The 24,065-nt window shown below is 49.3% G+C and overlaps 1 protein-coding gene across 2 annotated transcripts in view; it reads right to left on the minus strand.

Moving 5' to 3' along the window:
- Window positions 1-1,280: 1,280 nt before the first annotated feature.
- LOC126184517 (uncharacterized) overlaps window positions 1,281-24,065 on the minus strand; it is a 37,938-nt gene continuing 15,153 nt past the window's right edge. For both annotated transcript variants that reach the window (XM_049926913.1, XM_049926912.1), the window contains exon 3: window positions 1,281-2,677. In XM_049926913.1, the coding sequence (XP_049782870.1) occupies window positions 2,017-2,677 (661 nt within the window). In that variant the 3' untranslated portion in view covers window positions 1,281-2,016. The remainder of the gene's footprint in view (window positions 2,678-24,065) is intronic.

Below are 24,065 nucleotides of genomic sequence, written 5' to 3' on the forward strand. Positions count from 1 at the left end.
CAACACCACCACTCGGGCGATAACCCAAAAAGAATTCGTCAGTGGAATACGCCGAGAAAGACTGCAATCACATATACTGAACATTTATTAGCTGTCAGAGGATGACGCCACATCAGATGCGTAGGACGAGCCTAACTACCGCCGTCGTTCAAATGGTTCAAATGGCTCTGAGCACTATGGGACTCAACTTCTGAGGTCATTAGTCCCCTAGAACTTAGAACTAGTTAAACCTAACTAACCTAAGGACATCACAAACATCCATGCCCGAGGCAGGATTCGAACCTGCGACCGTAGCGGTCTTGCGGTTCCAGACTGCAGCGCCTTTAACCGCACGGCCACTTCGTCCGGCGCCGTCGTTCATGGCTCCGACTATAGCGGCCTGCACCAGCTTCGTACAGATAGCTGAAATATCTACAGAAGTATGACTTACTTGACGCACTGATGATAAACTTTATACACAAGCCTTTCTCCTGACTCAGCATTAGCAAAAATCTGGTACTGTGTGTGTAAATGATTGGAATTACTGTACATTTTTGGTCTGCAGTTATGTAGCTGTGTAAAAATTTTGAAAATCAACCCAGTATATGAGATTTTTTCCATTAACAGCTGAATCAACTTATTTGGTATTACTAACCTCACTACAAAGATGAAGCACTTGTGATTTAGAGTATTATGTTCATTTTGAAAAATCATGGAAGAGCAAATACAATCCACTTAGCACTTTATTTAGACTGCCACGAGGCGGCCGGCTGCCACAGCAGAGACTCACTTATGATGCCGCGGCCTAGCCTGACAAACACTTATCGTAAACTCAGATCATACCAATAAATGGCCATTTGATACCACGTAACCAAGCCCAACCGCCTTATGTGACAGTTTTGTGCACCTAACAGCTACGTTTGAGATAGCGACAGCCGCGGATAGTAAATACGAGGTATAACCTTCCAGTCGCTCTTCTAGATTCGCACAGTGACAGTATGCCTGACCAAGATAGCACCAGCAGCTTAAACCTGAGATGTCTACGATATTTTGTATAATTTGGGCATTTTTATGTACATTCCAACTACCAATTGTGTGTGAATTCACAGTAAGATATTGGTAGTAACTAAGAGTGAAGACTTCACTACAGTTAATTTTTTTTAATACTAAATGTATGCAGCATTCTGTTTCAGGAAGGATTTTATTTCAAAGGCAACCATTTCAGTAACCAAAACGAATTTACAAAAACAGAAAATTTCAAAATTCCTCATTTAAATACAGATACTTCCATTTCTGCGTATTTCAGAGTCATTAACACTTTAGGACACCATTAATATGGCTTAACAGTTAGCAAGGTTGGTACTTCCACATGTTCGCCATACCAATGCAGAACATTTATGTCAGACATTCAAAATTAGAAATCTATTCCAATATGCAATGTAGGGTGCTTAAAAATTTTACATTTCGATCAGTCATTCTAAAATTATTTTCTTAAACTTTCCAGTCATTCGAGTGTCAATTGATCACCTGTCACAAAATATTGCACTTCAACAACTGTTTTTTATTTCACTTTAGTTCTTATCGAAAGTGATTGTAGGAAAATACATCAAGTCTAAAGAATAGGTTCGCACAAAAACTTTCGAGCTACTTTAACGCCATTCAAATTACCTGTCACCAGATAATTTGTAATCCATCATGTAATTACCTCAGTTACTATTAATTTCGAGTTTTATGAAGTGCAAAGTTTTTTCAGTAGTTCAAATATGGAACAGTTCGAAGGGTAAAAAATTCAATTGTTTCGATGTTTGCTACCATCTAGTCAGAGCTGAAACGGCTACGAACGATTAAAATTCAAAAATCCACCTCCCATCAGGACCATTTCGATGCACTCCTCATCCTTTGAGTCTTTCCCATGCCATAAAAGCACGTCAGTACAGACAAGAACCTCTAAACACACTTTAACAGTTCCATCGCAGAAAGTCTACATAGTAACATCATGCAGTATATTACCTTGGCACCAACTAGCCGTCCGAGCATTCAGTTCGTATGTCTTGGTGCCATTTGTGTTTGAGAACACTGAATATTTGATGTATCTTGCCCGGAAGCAGGCCAGAAAAGCCACGCCACATGGTGAAACATGTAGGTAGACGACGAACCTGGTAAACTTTGCAGTAGCAGATGTGGCATTATTGGAAGGTGGAGGACATCTTGTCTGCCGTTAACATTCGTAAATTTGATTGGTACAGTTCCAAGAGGTTTGTTTTCAGTGGGTGCAAATGCCATGTATTGGCTGTGCTCTGAGGACTGGTGGTGTGCAGCCGATGTGGTGACGGTGTCAGGGCCCTTCGGAAGGTGCCTGTTAGTTATCCACACTGCCTGAGCCGTTGGTACTAAGTATGGTGCTCTGATTCCATTTTCTTCGTGGTGTTCCATGGGACCAACTCCCGTGGTGTGAGTCTGATGCCCCCATACAGCGCCGTGCAAACGAGGAACCTCTACAGCAGTATCTGCTACCTGGAGACCCACGAACTGCAGTTGCCGATTGTAGTCCTCAGGTGGGCTGCCAGTGTGGCTACCCTGTACTTGCTGCAGCGTTGCATGACTGATTTGCGGAGCTGATGTGGGCCTCCAACCATCTTTGTCGCTGCATCTGGTCATCCACCTCTTACCGTTGTTTCCAGTTTGGCTGCTGTAGTACCTGTAGAAAACAATTATTCAGTAGTTAGTAGAAACTTCATCCGTTTCACTGAAAAAATTATGAATGTCGATTGAAGTAAAATAAAATATGAAACGTTCTACGTGTTCTGTTCAGGAAACACGAACCTGAAAGACTGTAACGAGTGTGTTGACAAAATTATCAGTAGCTGCGCAAGCATCGTTACAAGCACGCCCCCAAATTGGAATCATTTTAATGGTATTGCTGCTTTCCTATTAGTTCTGAACATTACAACCACCGATTCTTCCACAGAGTGAACTACACTTTCACAAATTTAGTACAGCGGTTCTATTTTCGCCCTACGGGAGAAACTGCCACACTGAAAATATGAATGGCTCGGAATGCGCTCAAATAGTCTATCAGAACAAAGGTTCCATTCATAACCTCGCACAAAACCTTTTTACTGCATTTAAACCTGCGTGCTATCAAACATTTGACAGGTTTTTGTCAGTGACAAGTGTTTCAATAAAATAACGCAGTATTGTATTAAGTTTTCATGTAACCATGTAATTTTGCAAGGTGAAATGCAAGAAGAAAATCAGCGTTGATGTAACTCAAAATGGCACTTTTTAATTGGCGCTTACCCAGCTATTAAATACCCAATGATCACTCCAGAAGCAATGGATTTATATTTTATGATTAATTAATGTTACTCCAGCTGCGGACAACACGTGGCACAGCCTCTGTCGGCAACATTGCCATTTTATTCAGGACTTTGCACCAATTCTGAGTTTCAGCAAGGATACATTTATTTGTTGAAGGATCCTATCACGAGTGAATTGCTCTTCCAACCTGCTTGAGATGCAGCGTTAGACTAACCTATTTTAAACTATCACCAGTGCAGAGGCACTATTGAGGAAAAAATTAATGCCGTATGTAAAAGTTTCGCGAGGCAGTAATTTCACAAAAAACTGTCTTCTGAGGGGTCATCTTTCACCAGTGTCAAAGCTCCGTATGTGGCTACCATGACTGACCACATCTGAGCAAAAAATGCAGCGCCTCCATGCTTTACTTAGCCAATCTGATGCAGACAGCCTAATCGCTACATATTTTTGTTTCATCATGACAGGCCAAGCAGTTTGAAGTCACAGGAACAGCGCCACGAAGGCATAATAGAAACTATCCTGATATCGGGGCATGTTTTATGGAATTGCGGTGGTCTGCTGTTGGCAGATTATGAATGATACTGTAAAAAATACTGGAAAGTCATTTGAAAAATATAGGACCTTACAAGCTATGAGATTCCACCACGCATTAAATCTACGGTAATGTAGCGAAACAGTCCGTCTGCTGCACGGCAACATGTCGGCAAATTCACAGCAAACTGGTGAATTTGTCGGGATAACTTTTGTACCATCCGATAGACAGTTCCAGGATCACGATGTGCAACAGCAAGCAGTTTCAGTAACCTATATGAGGAGTCCTTCAGAAATACTCAGTAGTTCAATTATTGGGAGGGAGGGGAAGTTGGTTGGTTTAGAAGAGGGGGAAGGGACCGAATTGCTAGGTCATCGGTCCCTTGTACCGAATGAAACAATGCCACAAGGATGAGAAGAAAACAAAAACTAACACAAAACGGAGAGAAAGGAAAAACCACAAGAACGACGGAAGGACAACGCTTAAATGGACAAAAGAGAAGAAAATACAGAAACGCAAGAAAAAGGTAGAAGGGATTAAAACGACGAAACAGATTACCTGGGCTGGCTGACCATGAGAATAAAAAGAAGCCAGCCACTCTAACACATCAAAACCTCCACCCTAGAAGCACTAGGGTGGAGGACAGAGGGACTACGGGCATACGCCCAAACTTAGATCAAATGATAAAACCCATCCTCACCAATAAAACGTAGAACTAAATCAGCCAATGAGGCATTGTCAACTAAGGCCAGGGGTAGCGAGTCAGGAAAGCTAGAGTCCGTCGCAGGGCGATTAAGTTGGTACAGTCCAGTAACATGTGAACCACAGTCAACATCTATCCACAACGACAGAAGGGGATCCTCACGATGGGGGAGATAACCGTGAGTCAGCCGATGATGGCCGATGCAGAGCTGGCAAAGAACGACAGAGGCCTTACGAAAGGCTGGTAAGGAGGACCGCCACAGTTTTAGAATCTTATCGCCCTGAGTTTGTTCAGCGAAGAGTGAGTGTGCCATTCTGCATTCCGAAGTCCCAAAACCTGACGACAATGCCGAGCGAAGGTTATTTCCGGAATGCCAACAGGAAGAGATGGCCTCTTTGTAGCCAATTTAGCCAGTCGATCAGCAAGTTCATTGCCATGGATCCCTACATGGCCCCTAGGGTCCAAATGAAGACTACTGAGCATCCACGTTGATCAAGGAGAGAAAGGGAGTCCTGGATAGCTATGCCAACAGTGGCGAGGGAAGCACTGGCAAAACTGCTCAAGGAGTCACTACAGATAGTAAAGGACAGTCCTGAGCAGAAGCGGACAAGGTCCAGCGCAAGCAAGATGGCTACCAATTCTGCAGTAAAACACTACAGCCATCTGATAAGGAACAAAGTTCTGTGTGCATCTTGCATAGGTGTAACTATAACCAGTGTGACCAGCAACCATGGAGCCATCAGTATAAATCACTTCTGAACCCTGGAATGAATTGAGGAGACAGTAGAACTGGTGGTGAAGGACCTCTGGAGGGACAGAATCCTTTGAATTGCTGGAGAGATCAAGAGAGCTGTGGCCGAGAGATGCACCCCGGAGGGGTATGTGTGTGAGCGAAGAAAAGAGATGGTAAAGGGAAGTGCTGGAGCTCAGAAAAGAGCAACTGAATGTGGGCAGCCATGGTAAGCCCACATCGTGGCGGCCGCCGCCGCGGGAGATTATCTCTGTGTCTGGATAAAGGAGACCATAATTAGGGAGTTTTGTGATGCAGCGAATGCGGAGCGCGTAAGATATCAGCTGTTGAGATAGAGAAGATCCAAAGAACAGCGGCGCGTTTCGTCACAGGGTTATTTGGTAACCGTGATAGCGTTACGGAGATTTTTAGCAAAAAAGTGGCAGACTGCAAGAGAGGTGCTCTGCATCGCGGTGTAGCTTGCTCGCGAGGTTTCGAGAGGGTGCGTTTCTGGATGAGGTATCGAATATGTTGCTTCCCCCTACTTGTACCTCCCGAGGGGATCACGAATATAAAATTAGAGATTCGAGCGCGCATGGAGGCTTTCAGACAGTCTTTCTTCCCGCGAACCATACGCGACGAACAGAAAAGGGAGGTAATGACAGTGGCACGTAAAGTGCCCTCTGCCACACACCGTTGGGTGGCTTGCGGAGTATAAATGTAGATGTAGATTGTTGGCGCAAAACTCACAGCAGTGGAATCCCTGCCTCTGCGAGAAAGCCAATCACGGGGCTAGTCCGGAAGGCACCAGTCGCAAATCGTACCCCACACTGGTGGATGGGGTCTAGGATCTGAAATGTTGGTGATGCTGAACCATAGACAGGACTCCCGTAATCTAAACGAGACGGGACCAATGCTTTGTACGATCGCAGTAGAATAGAGTGGTCTGCACCCCAGGTGATATTGCACAGACATGTAAGATACATTGAGATGTAACCAACAGGTCCTCTTCAGCTGGCGAAGATGAGGGAGCCATACCAACCAGGCATCGAAGACCAGACCCAAGAAGCGATGGGTGTCCACCACCTCAAGGGATTGGCTATTAAACAGGTCCAGATGGGGATAGACTGTACAGCAAAGGCAGAAATGCATGAGAGACGACTTTGCCACCGAAAACTGGAACCATGGGAGAGAGGCCAAGATTGCGCCCAGTAGATTGTCCCTGTAGACGGCGTTCTGCAGCGCCCATGACGGAGGAAGTGACGTAGATACAAAAATCGTCAGTATACAAAGAGGGGGACATTGTCAGCCCAGCGTCTGCCACCAGTCCATTAATGGCTACAAGAAAGAGGGATATTCAGCACGGAAACCTGTGGAACCCCATTTTCTTGCCAATGGAAAGTGCTGTAGGAGGAACCAACTTGGACCTGGAATGAGCAACAAGAAAAAGTTACTGATAAAAATGGGCAGAGCGCCATGAATGCCCCATTTGTGAAGGGTGGTGAGGGTGTGGTGGCGCCAGGTGGTGTCTTAGGCTTTATGCAAGTCAAAGAAGACTGCAATAAGGTGTTGCCGATGGGCAAAAGCCAACCAGATTCCAGGTGGACCAAGTTATCCACCATAGAGCGGCCAAAGCGAAAACCACCTTGAGTCGATGATAAAAGGTCGCGGGATTCAAGGACCCAAAGCAGCCACCGACTCACCAGGCGTTCAAGGAGCTTGCAGAAGGTGTTTGTAAGGCTAATTGGATGGTTGCTATCCAACTGAAGAGATGGCTTCCCAGGCTTAAACACGAATTACAATGCTTTCCTGCCACTGGGTAGGCAATACCCCCTCACTCTACAGACGGTTGAAAAGGGTCAGTATACGTCAATGGCCAGCCACTGATAAGTGTTGGAGCATTTTGTTATGTATCCAATGACTGAGCGAGATAGACTGAAGGAAGGTCGGAACGTTCGGGTAATGATCACTGTCACTTAAGTCGTCATGGACATCCCACTGAATGGGGGCAAGAAGGCCGGGCCTGCAGATGGAGAGATCAATGGTAGAGAAAGTGCTGTGTGCCACACTAAATTGTGTGGGAATGCCAGTGTTAAGTAGACAGAGCTCAAGCCCTGTCAGAACAGCTTTAACTGTCCTACCCAGGACAGTAGTCTTGTGACTACCCCAAAGAGAGTTGTAGGCATTAAAGTCCTGTAGAACTAGGAGGAGGAAAGGGAGTTGAAGGCAAGGTTGGTTGGTTGGCTGGTTGGTTGATTGCTTGGGGTTGAAGGGACCAAACAGCAACGTCATCAGTCCCTTGTTTCAAATGTGGTACATTCAGACAGTTTCACATCTCAGAAAAGAACGACAAAAGGGAAAAGGCTAAAAACGAAGTGCAGTCGTTTACTCGATGGTAAAAACAAAATGAGGGTAGTCAGCAAGAGAGCAACCCCAAGGCTATCTTAGAGGCAGGAAATATCACACCTCTGATGCACTAGAGGCAAAACCACCTGGTATTTAAAAGCATTCAACATCTAGAACATAGAAGTGTGTATTGGAAAAGGAGACTAACCAATTCTAAAAATTGATAAAGGAGTAAAAGGGAAAGAAAAGACGATCTTGGCCAGGGAGGGGAGTCAGGAATCTCCCAACACAGTTTACAGTGGAAGACACCCCAACCCTCACTGCCCTGCCCCAACACCAGAGTGATTAAAAACATTTAAACTGAGAATAAAAACCACTTTCACGGAGGAAACAGAACCAGTTCGACCATCCAGGAATCGTCATTCAACATTAAAGTTCAAGGAAGTCTGTACTTAGTACGCAGAGCCAAAAGCAGGCATTCGACCAAAATGTGGGCTACTGGGTGGAAGGCTCCACAACCACAAAGTGGGGGTGGCTCATTACACGAAAGAAAACCATGGGTCAGCCTGGTATGGCCAATGCAGAGACGACATAGGGTGGTTGAGGCCTTTTGGGAGATTTTTTTTTTGTGGTTTTAGGGCGCACAACTTCAATGGTCATTAGCGCCCTGACTACTCTAAAAATGCACCGCGAGCCACAAGTTGACAACAACAACTAAAAGGAAAAACACAATAAAAGACAGACGGACAGGCAGAGGATTAAAAAACATCATCAAATGTCCATAGCGAGGTTTGTCAAATTGATAAAACAAACAACACGAGCAGCTGCTCGTGGGTCATCCGCTAAAATGGCATCGAAAGTATTAGGCAGGTTAAGACCGAGGCGCAGTGTGGTAAGATCTGGACAGGACATTAAAATGTGCCTAACCGACAGCAAGTGCCCACATGGGCAGAACGGCGCCGGCGCAGCCGTCAGCAGATGGCGATGGCTGAACCGGCAGTGTCCAATTCGTAACCTTGCTAAAACGACCTCCTCCCGCCGAGAAGGGCGTGAGGAAGACGTCCAAGCCACGGGAAGAGGTTTTAAGGCCCGAAGCTTGTTGTCGGTAAGTGCAGCCCAATCGGCATGCCACAGCGACACAACGCGCCGACAAATGACCCTGCTAAAATCGGACGAAGGGACACAACAAGAAGCTGTCCGAGGCTGGAGGACCGCAGCCTTGGCCGCGGCATCTGCAGCTTCGTTCCCAGGGATACCGACATGGCCAGGAACCCACATAAAGCTAACCGGCGGACCGACGTCCACCAGCCGCTGAAGAGAGCGTTGGATCCGGTGTACGAAAGGGTGAACCGGGTACGGATCACTGAGGCTCTGGATGGGGCTCAGAGAATCTGAGCAGATGACATAAGCAGAATGTCGGTGGCGGCAGATGTAAAGAACAGCCTGGTAGAGGGCAAAGAGCTCAGCTGTGAAGACCGAACAATGGTCATGGAGCCGGTATTGGAAACTTTGTGCCCCGACTATAAAGGAACACCCGACCCCGTCATTGGTCTTAGAGCCATCTGTATAAATGGAAGTCATGGTGATGAACTTCGAACGAAGTTCCAAAAAACGGGAGTGGTAGACCGAACTGGGGGTGACCTCTTTTGGGAGCGAGCTGAGGTCAAGGTGAACGCGGACCTGAGCCTGGAGCCAAGGTGGCGTGTGGCTCTCGCCCACTCGAAAGGTCGCAGGGAGTGAAAAATTAAGGTGTTGAAGGAGGCGACGAAAGCGAACTCCAGGGGGTAGCAGGGCAGAGACATACAACCTATATTGACGGTCAAGAGAGTCGTCAAAAAAGGAACGATAAGACGGATGGTCGGGCATTGACAGTAGCCGACAGGCATACCGACAAAGCAGTATATCGCGCCGGTAAGTGAGTGGCAATTCGCCAGCGTCAGCATGAAGACTCTCTACGGGACTGGTATAAAATGCTCCGATCGCAAGTCGTAAACCCCGATGTTGTATGGAGTTGAGGCGGCGTAAGATGGATGGCCGTGCAGAGGAGTATACGAAGCTCCCATAATCCAGCTTGGAGCGGACGATCGACCGATATAGACGAAGTAGGACGGTTCGATCCGCTCCCCACGACATACCACTGAGAACACGGAGGACATTTAAAGAACGGGTACAACGGGTGGCCAAATATGACACATGTGGAGACCAGCTAAGTTTCCTGTCAAAGGTAAGGCCTAAAAATTTGGTTGTCTCCACGATTGGGAGAGCAACGGGACCGAGTCGTAAGGACGGTGGGAGAAACTCTTTGTAGCGCCAGAAGTTAATACAGACCGTCTTCTCGGCAGAAAAACGGAAGCCATTGGCGACACTCCAGGAGTAAAGACGGTCAAGAGAACGCTGAAGACAGCGCTCCAGGACACGTGTACACTGCGCGCTGCAATAGATGGTAAAATCGTCCACAAAAAGAGAGCCTGATACATCAGCTGGGAGGCAATCCATTATTGGATTGATCGCGATGGCGAACAGAGCGACGCTCAAAACTGAGCCCTGTGGCACCCCATTCTCCTGGCGAAAGGTGTCGGACAGGACAGAACCCACACGTACCCTGAACTGTCGATCCATTAAAAAGGAACGAATAAAAAGAGGGAGGCGACCGCGAAGGCCCCATGTATGCATGGTGCGGAGAATGCCCGCCCTCCAACAGGTGTCGTAAGCCTTCTCTAAATCAAAGAACACAGCCGCGGTCGGGCGCTTCCGCAAGAAGTTATTCATAATGAAGGTCGACAAGGTAACCAGATGGTCAACAGCAGAGCGGCGCCTACGAAATCCACATTGGACATTGGTAAGTAGGCGTCGAGACTCAAGCAGCCAAACCAATCGAGAGTTAACCATTCGCTCCATCACTTTACAGACACAGCTGGTAAGTGAGATAGGTCGATAACTGGAAGGCAAGTGCTTGTCCTTCCCCAGCTTAGGAATCGGGACAACAATAGACTCGCGCCAGCATGCGGGAACATGTCCCTCAATCCAGATGCGATTGTATGTACGAAGAAGAAAACCTTTACCCGCAGGAGAAGGGTTCTTCAGCATCTGAATATGAATAGAATCAGGCCCTGGAGCGGAGGACCGTGATCGGCCAAGTGCGGTTTCGAGTTCCCGCATGGTGAATGGGGCATTATAACTTTCACAATTCGAGGAGCAAAAGTCAGGTGGCCTAGCCTCCTCTGCCTGTTTGCGGGGGAGGAAGGCAGGGTGGTAATGAGCGGAGCTCGAAACCTTGGCGAAAAAGCGGCCGAAGGCATTGGAGACAGCCTCAGGGGCCACAAGGACTTCATTCGCGACCTTCAAGCCAGAAACTGGGGAGTGGACCTTAGTGCCAGATAGCCGGCGCAGGCTACCCCAGACAACAGAAGGAGTAAAACTGTTGAAGGTGCTTGTGAAAGCAGCCCAGCTGGCTTTCTTGCTTTCGTTAATAATACGACGACACTGAGCACGTAATCGTTTATAATTAATACAATTCGCCACTGTAGGGTGGCGTTTAAAGGTGCGTAAAGCACGTCGACGAGCACGTAAAGCGTCTCTACATGCTGCGGTCCACCAGGGGACCGGTACGCGACGTGGAGAAGAAGTAGGGTGAGGGATGGAATATTCAGCAGCAGCGAGAATGACTTCCGTGAGGTGTGCGACCTGACGATCGCAGCTTGTGAAGGTTTGATCCTGAAAGGTCGCCCTGGAAGAAAAGAGCCCCCAGTCTGCCTTGGAGATGGTCCAACTAGAGGAGCACGGAGAGGGAGTATGCTGCAGGAGATGGATAACACACGGGAAGTGGTCGCTCGAATAAGTATCAGCAAGTGCATACCACTCAAACCGGCGTGCAAGTTGGGAGTACATATAGAGAGGTCTAAATGGGAATAGGTATGAGATGTGTCCGAAAGAAAAGTAGGGGCGCCAGTATTAAGGCAGACAAGATTGAGCTGGTTGAAAAGGTCTGCTAACAAGGAGCCCCTCGGGCAGGAGGCTGGAGAACCCCAAAGGGGATGGTGGGCATTGAAGTCTCCAGTTAACAAAAACTGGTGCAGGTAGCTGAGCAATAAGTTGCATCATGTCTGCCCTGGTAACGGCAGATGACGAGGGAGTGTAAACCGTACAAAAGGAAAACGTAAAAGTGGGGAGAGTAATGCGGATGGCGACTGCCTGCAGGCCGGTGTGCAACGTGATGGGATCGTAGTAAATATCATCCCGGACCAGCAACATAACCCCTCCATGAGCTGGGATTCCTACCATAGGGGGTAGGTCAAAACGCACAGAGGTGTAGTGTGCCAAGGCAATGTGATCGCATGGGCGTAGCTTCGTTTCCTGGAGGGCTACGACGAGCGGACGATGCAAGCGGAGCAGCAACTTCAAGTCCTCTCGGTTGGAGCGAATGCTGCGAATATTCCAGTGAATAAGTGCCATCGTAAGAAAAGGAAGATGAGAGAAGGGGTCACCTCGAAGGCCGCTTAGGGCCTGGCTTCGAGCGAGCACTGCCGCCGCTATCAGTAGGCGGACAGTCATCGTCCATTGGGTCTATAGGGTCATCGGCCATCTCGGGAGGATGGCCGGGAGGGGGAGCTTCCTCCGCCGGTAAACGGCTACCGGCGATGCGGCCAGGCGAAACGGATGACGGCCTGGGGCGGCAACCGCTGGGTGGCGCAGGAGAAGAGATGCGCCGTGGCGGAGAAGGAGAACTGTGCTTCCTATGCGCCTTTTTGGAAGGACGTTTGGTGGAAGTACCGGTCGAAGGCTGGGAGGTCGAGGGACGGAGGAAGTCTGCACGGGATGGTTCCTTCTTGAAGGACCATGCATCTGACTTCGGGGTCTTCGACTTAGCAGAAGCTGAGGAAGTGGCTGGTGTCTGTGGTGTGATGGGAGGAAGAGGAGACGTCGACCGCGCGATCTTAGCACTGGCCGAACGGACGACCGTGGTGCTGAAGGTCAGATCGCATGTCTGGGTTGCTACCTCCCGGGTAGTCCGAGGAGAGGCGAGGACAGTGCTGTATTTCCCCGCTGGGAGCAGCGTGGGCTTCCTACTAGCCAATAGCTTGCGAGCAGCCGAGGTGGACACTTTCTCTTTGACACGAATTTCTTGGACGCAACGTTCGTCCTTATAGACAGGACAGTCGCGGGAGGATGCGGCATGGTCACCCTGACAGTTCACACAATGAGGAGACGGAGGTGGACAGTCACCCTCATGGGCATCCCTGCCACAAGTGACACATTTAGCCGCATTGGAGCAAGACTGTCGAGTGTGATTGAAACGCTGACACTGGTAGCAGCGCGTAGGTGTCGGGACATAGGGGCGAACAGAAATAACCTCGTAGCCCGCCTTGATGCGCGATGGCAGCTTAACACTATCGAAGGTCAAGAAGAGTGTCCAGGTTGGTACAAGGTCGTTGTTGACCTTTTTCATGACCCGATGGACAGCCGTCACGCCCTGCTCAGCGAGGAAAGATTGAAGCTCCTCGTCAGCCAATCCGTCGAGGGAGCTAGTATACACTACACCACGAGACGAATTCAAAGTTCGGTGGGCCTCCACCCGGACAGGGAACGTGTACAGGAGGGTGGCCCGAAGCAGTTTTTGTGCCTGAAAGGCACTCTCAGTTTCGAGTAATAAGGTGCCGTTACGCAACCTGGTACAAGATTTGACAGATCCGGCTATGGCATCTACGCCCTTCTGAATAACGAAAGGGTTGACAGAGGAAAAATCCTTTCCGTCCTCAGATCGAGAAACTACGAGGAACTGTGGGGCAGGCGGTAGTACTTTTGTCACTGTTGGCTGGTCACGTTTCCGTTTTTGGGTCGAAGTCTAAAGCGATGGAGTAGAATCCATTGCGGAGGAATCCCCCATGATTGCCAGCGTCTCCGATGGCGCGCTCCTTCCTTGTGGGGACCCTCTCAGAGGGCACTCCCGCCTTAGGTGAATGTTTACACCTCAGGTCACACCTCCCGAGAAACAGACGGAGGGACCAATCGGCATGGTCAGAAGGTATCAGCTCAGGCAATCACCCCTCCCCGGGCCTGGCCTTTACCAGGGGGTACGCGCGTGCCTTACATGTCTACCCAGGGCGGGGACTTACGCGTTACCCCGTCACCGGCTACGCGTGCGAACGCGTGGGTCGGCCTTCAGACACGCACAGGGAGGAAGGAAGAAGAGGAAAAAGAAGAGAGAGAGGGAGAAAGAGGACAGACTGTCTCAAACGCCGAGGCGGAGACCAGAGAAGGCAAGGAGAAAAAGGCAATGAGAAGGCAAGGAGAAAAAGGCAATGAGAAGGCAAGGAGAAAAAGGCAATGAGAAGGCAAGGAGAAAAAGGCAATGAGAAGGCAAGGAGAAAAAGGCAATGAGAAGGCAAGGAGATAAAGGCAATGAGAAGGCAAGGAGATAAAGGCAATGAGAAGGCAAGGAGATAAAGGCAATGAGAAGGCAAGGAGAAAAAGGCAATGAGAAGGCAAGGAGAAAAAGGCAATGAGAAGGCAAGGAGAAAAAGGCAATGAGAAGGCAAGGAGAAAAAGGCAATGAGAAGGCAAGGAGAAAAAGGCAATGAGAAGGCAAGGAGAAAAAGGCAATGAGAAGGCAAGGAGAAAAAGGCAATGAGAAGGCAAGGAGAAAAAGGCAATGAGAAGGCAAGGAGAAAAAGGCAATGAGAAGGCAAGGAGAAAAAGGCAATGAGAAGGCAAGGAGAAAAAGGCAATGAGAAGGCAAGGAGAAAAAGGCAATGAGAAGGCAAGGAGAAAAAGGCAATGAGAAGGCAAGGAGAAAAAGGCAATGAGAAGGCAAGGAGAAAAAGGCAATGAGAAGGCAAGGAGAAAAAGGCAATGAGAAGGCAAGGAGAAAAAGGCAATGAGAAGGCAAGGAGAAAAAGGCAATGAGAAGGCAAGGAGAAAAAGGCAATGAGAAGGCAAGGAGAAAAAGGCAATGAGAAGGCAAGGAGAAAAAGGCAATGAGAAGGCAAGGAGAAAAAGGCAATGAGAAGGCAAGGAGAAAAAGGCAATGAGAAGGCAAGGAGAAAAAGGCAATGAGAAGGCAAGGAGAAAAAGGCAATGAGAAGGCAAGGAGAAAAAGGCAATGAGAAGGCAAGGAGAAAAAGGCAATGAGAAGGCAAGGAGAAAAAGGCAATGAGAAGGCAAGGAGAAAAAGGCAATGAGAAGGCAAGGAGAAAAAGGCAATGAGAAGGCAAGGAGAAAAAGGCAATGAGAAGGCAAGGAGAAAAAGGCAATGAGAAGGCAAGGAGAAAAAGGCAATGAGAAGGCAAGGAGAAAAAGGCAATGAGAAGGCAAGGAGAAAAAGGCAATGAGAAGGCAAGGAGAAAAAGGCAATGAGAAGGCAAGGAGAAAAAGGCAATGAGAAGGCAAGGAGAAAAAGGCAATGAGAAGGCAAGGAGAAAAAGGCAATGAGAAGGCAAGGAGAAAAAGGCAATGAGAAGGCAAGGAGAAGTCAAGGGAAAGAGTAAGGAAGACAGTGAGGTGGATAAGAGCAAAGAAAGGGACCAACAAAAGGAAGGAAGAAACGAGAAGTGAAAAACCAAAAAGACCACGATTATAGGTCGTGAAACCGTCCGTCTCCGGACGCAGGCGCTAACTACCCTCGTGAGGGGGATGGACTCCTTTTAGTCGCCTCTTACGACAGGCAGGAATACCTCGGGCCTATTCTAATCCCCGGACCCGCAGGGGGGCTTTTGGGAGAGATGGAAGGAAGAACGCCACAGGGCTGGTGTCACCTTAATCACACAAAGTTTATTAGACAGGGAGGTAGCCATCCAAGAGATGGCCCATGATTGTGTGAAGGGGGATTTGATGTGAAGCCGTAAATTCGCTGCAGGAGCGGTTACAGAGAAGGGGGGGGGCAAGTGACTGCTCCCCACTGCTCCCCCAGCCAAACGATCAGCAAGTTCATTACCTGGGATACCCACATGGCCAGGGACCCAAAGGAAATAAATGGAACAAGCAGCACAGTGAAGATCGAGATGGTCATGGATGGGAAAGACCAAGGGATGGCGGGAAAAACACTGGTCGATAACCAAAAGGCCACTCATTGAGTCCATACATAACAAAATGCAGTTGTGTTGGGACTGCATAACAAAGGTAAGGGCCTGGGAAATTGCCATCAATTCCACAGTAAACACCCCACATGTAGGTGGCAGGAGATGATTTTCCGTGCCAACAGAGGATGTGGCAGCATATCCCACACGATCAGCAGATTTAGAGCTGTCTGTAAAAATACAACAGCATCCAGAAACTACCAAACAATTCGGCAAAAAGCCAATGGAACACCATCAGGGGAATGGAACCTTTCAGGCCTAGGCGGAGATCCATCCGAATCTGGGGCCAAGGAACTAACCGAGGGGGGGGGGGGGGGGAGGGAGTTGAGGAGGGAGTGTGGGAGACAGGTCAAAGAAGGAAGCTGAAAACCACAGCAAAGAGTCGCAACGTGGAGCCCAACCGGTAAACCTGCCCGAGCGCTGGAATGAGGAGGGTGACAGCCATGGTCCGGGAACAGGATAGAATAGGAAGGATGAGTGGTAAAGGAATGGACAGCGATTGCATAAGAAACCAGAAGCTGGGACCGCCAAACAGAAAGGGGGGAGGGATCCCAGCTTCAACCAGGAGACCATCAACAGGGCTAGTTGGGAAGGCACCAGTGGCCAAACATACCACAGTGGTGGACCACATCCAGGAGGTGCAGTGTGGAAGGAGCAGCTGAACCATAAACTTGACAACCATAGTCCAAGCAAGACAGCACTAAAGCTCGATAACGGTGGAGAAGGATGGAGTGGTACGCACCCCAAGAGGTGCAGGCAAGGAAGTGAACGACGTTGAGTTTACAGAAACATCCTACCTTGAGAAGTTTGATGTAAGGCAGCCAAGTGAGCTTGTTGTCGAAAAGACCAAGGAAACGAAACTGTGGGACCACAGGTAACCGTTGTGCATCAAGATAGAACTCTGGATCGGGGTGGACTGTAGTATGGCGACAAAACTGGACCACCTGCAATTTTAAAGGAGATAATTGAAACCCATGTGAGAGGGTCCATGCAGAGGCACGCCGTATAGCTATCTGGAGCTGCCACTCTGCAGAGGCCAGCAAAGATGAATTAACCCAAATGCAGAAATAATCAACATACAGATCAGGGGCGACCAAAGGACCGACAGAGGCCATAAGTCCATCGATAGCAATGAAGAAAACAAGTACACTCAATACGGAACCCTGTGGAATGCCATTCTCCTGGCTATGTGGAGAACTAAAAACTGTACCAACCTGAACCCTGAACGACCGATGGTACAGGAAATGGTGGATAAAAATATGGAGTGGGCCCCAAAGACCCCACTCATGAAGTATAAGATGTGATGCCGCCAAGCCATGTCATAGGCCTAGTGAAGCTCGAAAAATACTGCAACCAACTGGCGGCGCTGGGGAAAAAGCCTGCCGAACTGCAGATTCCCTCTCGGAAGCCACACTGGTAAGGGGACAATAGATCCCGAGAGTCGAGGACCCAATTGAGCTGACGGGCTACCATCGATTCAAGTAACTTACAAACAACATCGGTCAAACTAATTGGCCGATAGCTGTCAACAGATATGGGGTTCTTACCAGGCTTAAGGACAGGAACCACAATGCTATCCCTCCACTGAGAAGGGAAGTCACCCTGGAGCCAGATACGGTTAAACACCTGAAGAAGATTTTGCCGTTGTGGAGCACTGACATGTTGAAGCAGTTGGTTATGAATGGAGTCTGGGCCAAGGGCCGTATCAGGAGGAGGAGGAGAAAGTGCAGAAAGAAATTCCCATTCAGTAAAAGGTTCGTTGTAAGATTCTGACTCACAAGGGGTAAGACAAAAGGTGGAAGCTTCGGCCTGCTGTTTCCAGTGAAGGAAAGCAGCCGGATAGGAGGCTGACGCTGATGCCACTGCAAAATGGGTCGCTAGATGTTCTGCAAGAACTAATGGGTCCATACAAATGCCATCCGGGAGGTGAAGGCCTGCGAGGGTGGACTGCCGATGGCAACCTTGGAGAGAGCGAAGTGTAGCCCATACCCGTGACAGAGGGACAGTAGAACCAAGGGAAGAAACTAATCGTTCCCAACATATTCGCTTGCTCTGTTTGATTAAATAACGGGCTTTAGCGCGAAGGCGTTTAAAGGTAGTAAGGCTGGCTACGGATGGGGCGACATCCATGAACGACATGTCAGAATCCGGTTGTGAAGTCGGGGAAGGGACCTCTGGTGACACCAGAGGCTCTTTGTCCCGGGACTTATGTTTCTTCGTCCGTTCAGGCTGCGATCGAGGAGGGCTGTGTGGCATGAAGGAGCCAGCTGCAGCAAGATCAGGAACAGAAAGAGACCGGGCGACCTGGGGGCCGACAGACCGCGGCTCGCGGTCGTCGCGCGGCAGCAGACCTTTGGCCTGGAAGGTGCCGGGAAGGGGCATCCCGGGAGAGGCGCCCTTGACCGGCAGACGCCAAAGGAGTGGGGAGGGGGAGGGGGAGCAGCGCCCATAGGAGAAGGTGTGGGAGCTGCAGGGGTGGGGGGGAGGAGAGGGGTCCGGGATGGGCGTAAGGAAGGGGGAGGAAGGGGTGAAGATGTAACCAAGGCGTAACTCTATGTCATGGACACAGGGTGGAGTCTTGCATATTTCTTACGTGCCTCTGTGTAGGTTAAACGATGACTACCATGACAATTTACACAATCAGGAGGGGGAACACAGGGACTCCCCTTATGGAGTGGACGTCCAGTCACCACAGAGAGGGGCCTGTGAACAGCAGGAAGACATGTGGCCAAAACGCAAGCACTTAAAACACCTCCTAGGAGGTGGGATGTACGGCTTCACATCACAACGATAGACCATAATCTTAACTTTCTCAGGGAGTGCTTCCCCTTCGAAGGCCAGGATAAAGGCACTAGTATCAATACAATTAGGACCCTTCTGAACACGCCGAACAAAGTGAACGCCCCGCCGTCCGAGATTGTCCCGAAGTTCCTCATCAGTTTGAAGGATGAGGTCCCTGTGAAAAATCACACCTTGTACCATATTTAGAGACTGGTGGGGGGTAATGGACACAGGTATTGTGCCAAGATGGGTACAGGCACGAAGGGCCGCAGATTGGGCAGCTGAAGCAGTTTTTATCAGCAACGAACCCGACCGCATCTTGCTCAGGGAGTCCACTTCGCCGAACTTGTCTTCAATGTGTTCCACAAAGAATAAAGGTTTGGTATTGGTGAAAGTATCTCGATCAGTCCTGGTGCAAACTAGGTAATGGGGGAAAGGTTTTGCCCCTAGCCGACGGGCCTGACCCTCTTCCCAGGGGGTAGGAATCAGTTCCACACAGAGACGGCCACAGAAGAACAGCCAGAGTTCTGGACCCATATGCGTTTCATTTGCATAGAGTCCGCCCTGATACCACCCACTTCGATCAGGGGCTCTCCTCATGGGCGCCACCCAGTCACAGCAAGGGCCGTCTGGCACAGTGGTCATTGCCGGGAGTTCCGATGCTCCAGGAAGACGAGCAACCACTCCAATGCATGTATGAGGTGGTCACAGCTCAGGTATCAGAAGTGTGGTCCCTGTGTGTTCAGGGGGACCATCCAAAAGGGTACATAGCGACCCCACCACATGGGCTGGCTACCATGCTGGCTATGCACCCTAGTATCAGACAACGACATGAAAGAAAAGATGGAATGTACTAGGAGGGCACACGTCGGAGACACTAGGTAAGGTGCTCTTCCCCAAATGCCTCACACTACGGAGGAGAAATTTTGTAATGGAGGTCAAACCCCAGAGGGGGACCAAGGAATGCCAAGAGGAGGAGATGATTATGCAACAAAGCCGAATTAGAAAACCAACAGAACCAGGTGGATAGCGGGGCCAACATAAGCAAGCACACCAAGAGGGGGAGAGGAGAGGGCGAGGGGAAAGGAGGGGAAGGGAAAGAAATGCAGCCATGGAGAGAAAGAAGGCTGCAATGGCTCGGGCCCCATGCTCGCCACGTACGTATCCACAAAAGAGTTGTGGACCCCCTGTGGGGGGGGGAGGTGAATGTGGCAGGGCTGGGAAGGGGAGGGCGTAGGAGGTGGAATGGACGTAACTGAAGCGTAAGTAGAAGTTACAGGCACGCAATGGATCCAGTCATACTTTCGACAAGCCTCTATGTAAGTAAGTCGATCTAATTCTTGTACTCTTGAATACGTCATTCTTTCACATACACCAGAAATGCTGGCGAGCATGGAGGATGCTGTGCATTACAATTTACGCACAATGATGGTGGAGCACAGGCACTCTGCTCATGGAGAAGGTACCTAGTAACTGCAGAGGGGATCATGGACGCAGTGGAAAAGACACGTCCAAACTGTAAGCATTTAAATCATCTCGTCGGTGGTGGAATGTAAGGTTTAACTTCACACTGATACACAATCACCTTGACCTTCTCGGGGAGGAGATCCCTCCAAGACCAGGATAAGGGCGCCTGTATTGGTGCTATTATTTATAGGGGCTCACTGTACATGGCAGATAAACCGAACAGCTCGCCACACAAGGTTCACACAGAGCTCCTCGTCAGTTTGGAGAAGATCCTGGTGGAAAATTATGCCCTGTACCGAGTTCAAGGATTGGTGGGGTGCAACAGACTGGCATGTCACCGCGATGGTCACAAGCATGCAGGGCTTCAGATTGGGCAGCAGCAGTCTATGAGCAAAGAACTGTACCGCATTTTACTCAGGAGGGGAAACACAGGGACTCCCCTCGGAGTGGACGTCCACAGTCACCACAGAGAGGGGCCTGTGAACAGCAGGAAGACATGTGGCCAAAACGCAAGCACTTGAAACACCTCCTAGGAGGTGGGATGTACGGCTTCACATCACAACGATAGACCATAATCTTAACTTTCTCAGGGAGTGCTTCCCCTTCGAAGGCCAGGATAAAGGCACTAGTATCAATACAATTAGGACCCTTCTGAACACGCCGAACAAAGTTAACACCCCGCCGTCCGAGATTGTCCCGAAGTTCCTCATCAGTTTGAAGGATGAGGTCCCTGTGAAAAATCACACCTTGTACCATATTTAGAGACTGGTGGGGGGTAATGGACACAGGTATTGTGCCAAGATGGGTACAGGCACGAAGGGCCGCAGATTGGGCAGCTGAAGCAGTTTTTATCAGCAACGAACCCAACCGCATCTTGCTCAGGGAGTCCACTTCGCCAAACTTGTCTTCAATGTGTTCCACAAAGAATAAAGGTTTGGTATTGGTGAAAGTATCTATCAGTCCTGGTGCAAACTAGGTACTTATCTTCAATCGCCTCCACGAAAAACAAAAGCTTGGTCATTGCAAAACTTTCGCCATCTGTCCTGGTACAAACCACGTACCGAGGAAAAGGTTTCAATCTAAGCTGGCGAGCTTGACCCTCTTCCCGTGGGGTGGCCAAGGAGGGGAAGGCTGAAGGATCAGAAGAAGTAGTGTCATGTCTTCTGTCACTCAGGCACAGAATTTCCAAGATGTTGACGCTTCTGTCGCTTTGTGTGTCAGTCCTAATACCACCCACTCTGACCAGGGGCTCACCCTATGGGCGCCACCCAGCCACAGCACACATTGCCCGGAGTTCTGAAGCCCCAAAGTGATGAGCATTGTCTCCTTGGCATACACGGGATGTTAACAGCTCAGGTACTAGCAGTGTGATCCCTGTGTTGTCAGGGGGCTCAACGAAGTGTGTACTTAACAGCCCTACCACGCGGACAGCCTACTGTACTGGTGACCTAGCAGGAAGGGAGCCAGAGTGCAAGGGGAAAAGGGAAGGGAGGGGAGGGGGAGAGGAGTCTGCACCATGGGAACTAGGTTGGTAGTTCATCCCCAAATGGCTCACACTGAACAGAAAACTTTTGAAGTGGATATCAAACCCCAAGTGGACCAAAAACGCCGAAAAAGAGAAACAGCAAACCAAAAAATAGCACATACCAAAAATAAAGCTGGGAGGATAGCCAGGTCGATATAAAGAAGTCCACCAAGAAAGAAGGGAGGGTGCAGGGAGAAAGGAGCAACAACAGGGAAGGAGAGGAACAGGAACAGTAATGTAATCTGGAGAAAGAGACTAATAGCTTCAGATCACATGTGCGCCCCCACACGTACCAACAAAAGGGACACTGGGCCCCTTGGGGGAGGGGGGGGGGAAGAGTGAGAGAGAGAGAGAGAGAGAGAGAGAGAGAGAGAGAGAGAGAGAGAGAGAGGCCCATGTGGAGGTCTTCAACATATTTGTAGACTCCTTAATGGCATGCAGTTTGTTATGCATACTGGTTATGCCATTCCGTCTCCCAAAGCTGCAAAACCTATAATGGTCAGTTGCAGAGAAGCTGATCTCCATAAGCGGATTTCACATAGCCCGTTTGGCCAGACTTAGCAAGATGGTTGCCTGAGATTCCGACGTGACCTGGGTCCATACAAATACCACAGAACGACTGGACCATTCCAGGGTATAAATGGACTCCTGGACGGTCGCTACCAAAGGATGACGAGGTTAGCACGGGTCGATAGCTTTTAAGTAGCTCAAAGCGTCGGTACACAGAAGAAACGATTCCCCAATGCATGAAAGGATGTGCTCAAGAGCACGAGATAGCCACCAGGTCTGCAATGAAAATACTGCAGCCATCGGGCAAGGAATGCTGTTCAATATGTCCTCCATGGACATAAATCCGACGTGACCATCAGCCATTGAGCCATCAGTGTCACCCACTTCATGGCCTCGGTACAGGTCAAGAATCGAGAGGAAGTGACAGAGCTAGAGTGAACCGAGTCACTTGGGCCATGTGGAAGGTCCAGGCGAATCCGCGGCCTAGGTGTACACCATGGAGGAGTACGTGAATGGACGTCAAGTATATGTGGTAAAGGCAAGGATTCCAGTTCGGAAAGAATGGATCGGACACGAACTGCAATTGGAAGCCCTGACCTTGGCCGCCATTGCGAAAGATAAGCCATCGTGGGTGGGAAAAGGAGATAATTGGGATGTGCAGGAGAATTACGAATGTGTGCAACGTAACTGGCGAGCAGTCGTGCATACTTAACCTGCAATGGAGGGACTCCAGCCCCCGCCAGGACGCTGGTCACAGGCTTGTTTAAAAGAGGAAAAGGACCAAACGAGGTTATCGGACCACTGTTCCTAAAAAAACAAAGCCACAAGTGTGAGAATAAAATACACGAGACATTTAACACAAAACGGAAAGAAAGGTAAGACCACAAGACCGAAGGAAAGGCCACGAACACTAAAAGGAAAAAAAGACAAGAGAACAACAGACGCAAGAAACAAAAGATTGAAACAAGGAAGCAGATTACAGTGGCTGGCCGACCACGAAAGTAAAAAGGAAAAGCTAGCCACCCTGCAACACATTAAAACCTTCACCCTAAAATCAGAAGGGTGGAGGACACAGAGGGACAAAGGACAGGCGCTGAAACTCAGAATGATAAAACCCACCTTCACAGATGAAACGTAAAACCAAATCAGCCGATGAGGTGTTTTCTGCTAAAATCAATGATGAGTCTGGCAACTGAAGATTAAGCGAAAGAAGGACATAGCAGACTAACGTGGGCCACTGTCAACCGGGCGCCGCACCGGCACAGGAGGTAGCTATGGGTCGCCCATGCTTGGCCAATGTGAGATGCCCTCATCGATGACCACACATTCGTGGTTCCATTAATAGCTCGCAGTTTGTTGTGCGTACTGAGATTGCCATTTCGTCTCCCAAAACTCAAAAACCTTGCGGTGTAACGAACGCAGGTCAGTTGTGGGGATGCCCATCTCCAGAAGTGGTTTTTGTGTAGCCTGTCGGCAAGATCGTTGCCTGGGATTCCGTCCTGACCAGGGGTCCAGATGAACACTACTGAACGACTGGAATGTTCCAGGGCATAGATTGACTCCTGGATGGACGCTACCGAAGGATGAGCGTAGCACTGGTCGGTAGTTTTCAGGCTGCTCAAGGAGTCAGTACAAAAAAGAAAAGACTCCCCATGGCATTAACGGAGACACTGAAGTGCACGAGAAAGCCTTGCAGTGAACACACTGCAGCAATCGGGTAAGGAATGCTGTTCAATATGGCCGCCGTGAACGTAGGCAAAGCCAACGAAACCATCAGCCATCAAGCCGTGGGTGTAAACCACTTCACAGCCCCGGAACACGTCAAGAATCTAGAGGAAGTGACAGAGCTGCAGGGTTAATGGAGTCCTTAGAGCCATGTGAAAGGTTCCGACGAAGCTGTGGCCGAGGCGTACACCATGGAGACGTACGTGAACGGACCAGAAGCAGAGGTGGTAAAGGGGAAGACTCCAGTACGGAGAGAAGGGACTGCACGCGAACCGCAGTCGTTAGCCCCGACTTGGGCTGCCGATGCGGGGATGGACTGCTACAGGCTGGAAAAGGAGACACTAATTCACATGCTCAGGGGAACTACGAATGTG

The sequence above is a fragment of the Schistocerca cancellata genome, chromosome 4 (assembly GCF_023864275.1).
Source record: "Schistocerca cancellata isolate TAMUIC-IGC-003103 chromosome 4, iqSchCanc2.1, whole genome shotgun sequence".
Classification (NCBI taxonomy): domain Eukaryota; kingdom Metazoa; phylum Arthropoda; class Insecta; order Orthoptera; family Acrididae; genus Schistocerca; species Schistocerca cancellata.